Source organism: Sander lucioperca, chromosome 7 (genome assembly GCF_008315115.2).
Source record: "Sander lucioperca isolate FBNREF2018 chromosome 7, SLUC_FBN_1.2, whole genome shotgun sequence".
Classification (NCBI taxonomy): domain Eukaryota; kingdom Metazoa; phylum Chordata; class Actinopteri; order Perciformes; family Percidae; genus Sander; species Sander lucioperca.
In genome coordinates this window covers 14028898-14035941 of record NC_050179.1, presented here as the reverse complement: position 1 = coordinate 14035941, position 7044 = coordinate 14028898, and the positions used below count along the sequence as shown (strand labels likewise).

Below are 7044 nucleotides of genomic sequence, written 5' to 3'. Positions count from 1 at the left end.
TACATGGTATGCTGTATAGCCTATTTAAAGTTATGTTACTGTAAATTAAACATGCTCAATATGACCTTATTTCGGGGGTCTTCAACAAAAAAAGACTCGCGTTTTGCAACCTGTAAACGCACTCTGTCAGCTCACTGTGCCAACAAATAAAAGTCCACTTTGTAAAAAGAAACAAAATCAAGGTCAACATTAAAAAAAAAAAAAAAAAAAAAAAAAAATTATGGCGAAATGCTACTTTACTTCTATAACCAAGATTAAGAGTTCTTGCGGTAGAGGACAGGCAATGAGCCTTCCTCCTCCCTCCTCCCCTATCCTCCTCCTCATCTTCCTCCTCCTTCAATCAGGCTTTAAATTAGAGAACTCAGGACTTCAGTTGCTCCCGATGTGAGCCCCAATGAGCTCCTGAGTTTTCACGTCTTTTTTCAGAGGATTTTCTTATTCAAAGCGAGAAGGCCAGTGTGCAGAGAGAGTGCAGCAGACAAGACTGATGATGCTGTCACTCATTCATACGGGACAATTTACTTCTTAAAAAATAACCTAAAGTTCGACAACTACGAAAGAGTTTTCACTGGATTTTTTTTCCGTCTAAATTTTAATATTTTGGTCTTCTGAGATCCGCCTTCCCCCGGACAGTTCGTCTCCACTGCGCCGCCATGTGTGCGCTGTTGCCGGCGTCGCTGTGCCTGCTGCTCGGCCTCCTGCCTCTGGAGATCCAGTCCCGGGCTTTGACTCTGCAGAACCTCACTCACAGTCACAGACATAGGTACCACCGCCTAACTCAACATTTACTCACGTAACGAAACGTCTGTTAAAGATGTAGCCTAATGTCGCTCGCTTTGGCAAAGTGTGATTTAGGGAGGTTATTTTCTACAGTGAAACAGAAATTAAACTGAAATGCTTTTATCTTTGGTTATTATTATGCAATGAATGGATGAAATTATAGGAAGAAAAAATATTCCCAACAAAATATGAAGATATTTATATTTTAAACCCATTAGAGACTTCTAGTAAATATATATCACCTAATGGTAAGTAATAACAACTTTATCTTATTAGTTCTATTACTTTATTGGACTTTATTGTCCCTCAGTGGCCCATTCATATCCATACAACAACCATTTTGCTATGTTCCAAAAACTTTCTTTTTCTGTCTTTTTTGTAATTAAACAAACTGTGAAGCATTGTTAAAAGTTTAAATAATAGAAAATCAAGCCAAATCAATTTCATTTTTTAAATATCATATAGCCCCAAATCACATATTTGTCTGCTTTTACAATCTGAATTACATCCTCCTTAAACCTTCGATTATGAGAAGCAAAACCTCCACCAAATCATAAAGCCTTTATTTCACAACATATTCTTTTGTGATATCTATTTAGTGCTGAAACAATTAGTTAATGAATCAATTATTCAATCAACACAAACAATTTTGATAAGTCATTTATCAAGTAAAACACAAAACCTCTCCAATGTAATGATTCACTTTTATGTTTTTGTAAATTGAATGTCTTTGGGACTTTTGGGCGAACAAAACAAGACATAGAATAGGCTATGGGAACTTGCAATAGGCATTTGTCACTATTTGTAGACTAAATTATCAATCGATTACTTAATCAAGAACAATAATGAACAGGTTTATCAATTATAAAAAGAACAAAAAAACATTTATCATCTGTGTCTTGCCTTCTGGCAGTCATTAATGTGAGAAAAATGAGGCAATTCCTCTCAGCAGCAGGAGGTGAGACAGAAGTGAGGGTGATTTAGTGGGACAAGGACACATGTAGGCTATACTGAGGGGCCAAGCAGCAAACAAACCACACTCAACAGCAGTTTGTAGGTTGTGACAGTTGTGGTTGTCTTCTTGTGACATATTAGTGCTTTAAGTAATCCCGGGCTAAAGAGGAGAGGGGACCTCAGTGATTCAACACTGATGGATATAACATAATACTGTGGCTGGCGCTTAACAAAATGCCTTGTGAGAAAAAAGATAAAGGGCAGAGAAAGAAAAATGAAAGGATCCTGTTTTAGTTTAGAAAAGACAGAGAGAAAAAGAAGAGGAATAAATAATGAGTAGAACCAGTAACAATATCTGTTAGTGAAACAGTGGGGATCTGGGAGGGACAAAAAGTTTTCCTTGCACAAAGTATTTTGGAGTAGTTACGACGTGTGTGTGTGTGTGTGTGTGTGTGTGTGTGTGTGTGTGTGTGTGTGTGTGTGTGTGTGTGTGTGTGTGTGTGTGTGTGTGTTCAGTTCCTCTGTGAAGAACCCCATGCTGCGCTCTAACTTGGGAGGAATGTTGGAGAAGCTCCTTTTGCCCTCAGACTCTCTACAGGTTCACAACCTGGACCACCATATAACACTCAAGAGAGAGAAAAAGTACAGCTAGAAAAGTACAGAAACAAATGCATGTTCACCTGAACTCACATAGTATTGTTATCATGCAGTGTTGTGACAAATATATAACCTCAAACCTTAAAACAGACATTTTCTAGCCATGCTAGCTGCGTGTTTCTATTGATGGCAACGTTGGCCACTTTGGTTCCAAGGGCCTTTCCCTCCAGAGACAAATGTGTTTTAAACTTCACCACAGGTGGCATTTAAACCATGAATGTGTGTAGGAGAGAGATAAAGACAGTGGAAAGTGCACCTTAATTTTATTTGTTGCCAGGCAGTTACATCTGCCCATGTGTGCCTACTAATGCCCTACCACCCAACCAACATTATGCCTGTGTGTGTGTGTGTGTGTGTGTGTGTGTGTGTGTGTGTGTGTGTGTGTGTGTGCGTGTGTGTGTGTGTGTGTGCGTGTGTGCGTGTGTGTGTGTGTGTGTGTGTGTGCATGTGTGTGTGTATGTGTGTGTGAGAGTGTGTGCACCTGTTTGACTTTTGTCCAGTACTGCCAGAATTCAGCATTCATTAGAGAAAATTCAAAGTTAATAGAGTTGGGCGATCTCAGAGGTTTCCAGTCACTGCTATAACACTACAGTGAGTTGGTCAGGGAGTGGGTGAGCGAACAAATGAGTCTTTGTGTGTGTGTGTGTGTGTGTGTGTGTGTGTGTGTGTGTGTGTGGTGAAAGCCCAAGGTGTCCAGCCAGAAGAGTGATCAGAATACCAGTCAGGATTACTTACAGGATAAAGATCATATGTTATTCTGGCCCACTTTTCACACAAACAAACACAAACATTATCCATCCCTCTCCCTTTATTCTTTGCTTCTCACCTCGTTAATAGCCAACACTGGATGGAGAAGTGTGTGTGTGTGTGTGTGTGTGTGTGTGTGTGTGTGTGTGTGTGTGTGTGTGTGTGTGCGCGCCCACACACACAAAATGTTTCCATCCAAATGCCACTTGTATTTCAAACAAACCCTTTAACATTACCAAAAACTTCAACAGCGGGGTTTCTGCAGGGTTCACCAAGTTAACTTTGCAGCACTTTCGAGGATATTTTTAATTCCACGTAGAATGTAGTTTAATACCTGATTATTTATTATCATATCACATTTTTCAGTATTTCCCAGTTTCTAATGATATAAATAATCAAATGAATGCAACCCGGATACCATTTAAGAAGAAGAAGCAGAAACTGAATTCAGTTCTTTTCAAGACTTCATGACCTTCAAATACTACATATGTAACTACATTCCTAACACAGTTATGGTAAGCTTTTTTTTTTTTTTTTTTTTTTTTAATTTTAATTTTTTTTTAATTTTGCAAAAACAGTGTAAAGATATTTCATACATAAATGTCGTTATTCATATTTCAGATTCTTCACACTAGGACAAAACAGACAAGAAATGCCACAAACATAAACATAAATACAAATAAAACAAAATAAATAAAGACATAAAACTACAAAACAAACAAATCAACAACATAGTAAATGCACTCAGATAACACTTTTGTCGTAATCCCTAACATTAATGTAAAAATGTATAAAATCAAATTCTCTATGAGACTACCATGTCTTCAAAAAGTCAGAGGTTCTGTCTTTACTCTTATAATAAATGCTGTCCATAACAAAGTAGCTTGAGAGTTCATTCCACCAGACTATTGCTGGGGATTTTAAAGCTATGCATTTCCTAGCTGCCATCAAAGCAAGATCTATGTACGTACTTTCATATTTATTCCACTTGTCAGACATAATAATTCCCAAAAGACATAAGCGAGGTGAAAGAACGAGGTGTACATTAAAACACAGAGATATCAGCTTGGTAACAAAGTTCCAAAATAACAAAAGTTGTTCACATGACCAAAGCATATTAAAAAAGTACCTTTATATTTCTTACAACACCAGCAGAGGAATGCTATCTCATTGTTCATTTTATTTAATTTCTCTGGGGTATAATAAACCCTGTGCATTATCTTAAATAGTGCTAATTTATGCCTTAAATTATAAGAGCATTTATGTACTTTCCTGCAAATAAAAGACCAATCTTCTGGCTGTATTTCCATATGAAGAAATTGTTCCCACTTTTGTCTTAGATAGGTAAGCTATTGTTTACAGAAGTTTTATGTCCTTAGGTATGCCCCGAATTCCCGTGTTGATTCAACCACTTATTTCTGTCAGCATTGAAAAAGGGCAACAGAGTGAACAGATTACTGCGTTATAATTCTGGCTTTTTAAACAATCCTACACTAGGTGAAAGCTGAGCACCAAGTGCTCTTTGTCTCATGCTACTTTACATGATTTATACTAAGTATTGCGTAATTTCTGACTGGTCACATACAACAGACCGGCTCTCTCTAGCAGCTGAACTCTTGAACGTCTGAGAAAGACCGAGGAATGAATGAAAAAGAAAAAGAAAAAAAGGTATTGTGATGACGTGAGACAAAAACACTCAAGAGGAGTGGTGGTGTAGGAGCCTCTTACCACCATCTACATTGTGCTCTGTCGTTTTTCACTTTTTTGCACTCACCCTTCCCCTGTTGTAAGATTTGTCAGCTCAGATACTGTTACATATTATCTTTTAGGGGGCATTTTAGACTGTTGGTCTAACACTTCAATGATTGACTAAGAGACATGTAAAAGAAATAGCTTTAACTGTATTTGCGGGTAAAGATGAGTAAGCAGTACTTAGTTGTCTCAAGTGTTTAAAGGAAAACTTACAAGTGACGATTTAGCAGATATGCTTGTTGTCAGATGAGAGGATCAACGTCAATTTTATCTTAGTGTGTCGGTGTGATATTCTTAAGCTCATTGCTGGCCCTAAGTCACACGAAACACTGGCCCTCATGGTGGTCAAGTCTCATATTAATGTCTGTGCCTACCATGATGAGCATGGATGATGGAGAATCAACACTGACATATCATCTTATAAGTTTTATTTGTTTTTTTTATTGAAGCAAATTAATATTATTGATGAAAAAGACGCTTTTGTGGAGCTGTTGTTTTTCCAGGTACACTTTAACAGTTATTTCACGGATACACAACATGATGTTCACGATTTATTTAAGCTGAGTGTTTTAAATATACAATATTGGCTTTCTGTAGATATATATCCCCAAATAGGCACTAAAAGCTCACATATAGGCAATAAGACCATAAGTGAAATCAGAAGAAGAAGGTATACTTTATTAATCCTGCAAAGGGAAATTAAATGTTTTCACTCTGTTGTTATATATATATTCACACACAGGCCCAAATACACATATGCACAAAGAGGAACTGTACACATGCATTATGTATTATGGAGAGATGCTAAGCAGTTGGGGGTTGTGCCTTGTTCAAGGGCACCTCGGCAATGCCCATTTAGGCAAACCTCTCCAGCTAACAGTCCACACTCTGTACTTAGTCCATGCAGGGATTTGAACCAGCGACCCAAACTATCTCCCCACGGACTGAGCTACTGCTTCCCCAGATACAGAGGTTGTGCAGCTGGATAAGCGAGCTATAGAAGTTGACTTCCACCTGTTCACCACCCTCTGTCAATCTCTCCTTCTATCTTTCCTTCTCACTTTCTCTTTCAATCCACTCTTTCTCTGTTTCATTCCTTGAAAAAAAGAGACCACAGGTTGATTACAGTGGACATTCCCACAGTACAAGCCTGACTTCCTGTGAGGCATTTCATCTTGTTGAAGCGATTCAGTTTCAGTCAGAAACACAAGCAGGCGATATGCGCATGACTGCCCAGCACCATATGTAAACATGCTGTCTGTGTGTGTGTGTGTGTGTGTGTGTGTGTGTGTTGTGTTGTACTGCTTTTGTATTGCATCTAAACATGTTCTCTCTGTTTCTCTGTATCTCAGGTTGAGTTTACCCAGAACCGCTAAATACCCAAAGTCTTCTAACACCGCCATCATGCCTACTGCGTCTGATCTCTCTGTTGCTGTTGACAACCACATCACAGAGGGAGACAGACATATCATCTGGAGGGCCCTGCTGCACAAAGAGCCCCCATCGAGGTTTTCTGACCCGTTGCCTGACCAGAGAGACAGTGTGCTATGGGAAGCGCCGGTGTGGCAGCGTGGGTCACGGGGTCGTCGTCATGCCAACAGTGGCGGTGGAAGGGGTCACAGCCATCTGATGAGGGTGGGGTGTGTCCTTGGCACCTGTCAAGTTCAGAACCTCAGCCACCGTCTCTACCAGCTGATTGGACAAAGCGGGAGGGAAGACTCCTCCCCCATTAACCCTCACAGTCCTCACAGCTACGGCTAACACCACACCTCGAGGTTACCGCTAACTTTGATGAGTTTATCGTCAAAGTTAGCCAGGTCCTTTGTTGCATTAGTGACACAATAAGGGCCCAAAATAAGCCTTTGATGTCAGTCTTTGCAACCCTGTCTCATAGAAAATACCTCTGCATAATCCTACTAAATTATTTTTCTAATATATATATATATATATATATACAATATCTGCTTGCCAGATGGTATATTATGGCGGAAAACAAATTAAATACGCTGTCAGAAAACATTTTATTGGTATGTTAACTAACAACATTTTCTCATTATGTTGATAGAAAACGTAATCCGTGCAGCAATGTTGTTCTCTCAAAACATATTTGCTATTCCAAATTAGTAATCTATACAGGTCATTTCAAGGAGACAG

General features: G+C 39.0%; 1 protein-coding gene across 1 annotated transcript; it reads left to right on the top strand.

Annotated features, from left to right (window-relative positions):
• The first annotated feature begins 336 nt into the window (after positions 1–336).
• Positions 337–6841, top strand: adm2b (adrenomedullin 2b). The gene is made up of 2 exons (XM_031293411.2): positions 337–763; positions 6243–6841. Exons 1-2 carry the CDS (start codon positions 654–656, stop codon positions 6649–6651), a joined length of 519 nt encoding a protein of 172 aa, XP_031149271.1. The 5' UTR covers positions 337–653; the 3' UTR covers positions 6652–6841.
• The last annotated feature ends 203 nt before the right edge of the window (positions 6842–7044 follow it).

Excerpts from the sequence above, each read along its gene's own strand:
- adm2b (XM_031293411.2), top strand. The coding sequence starts at position 654 with ATGTGTGCGCTGTTGCCGGCGTCGCTGTGCCTGCTGCTCGGCCTCCTG. Across the intron at positions 764-6,242 it reads ACTCACAGTCACAGACATAG|GTTGAGTTTACCCAGAACCG; the intron begins GTACCACCGCCT and ends TCTGTATCTCAG.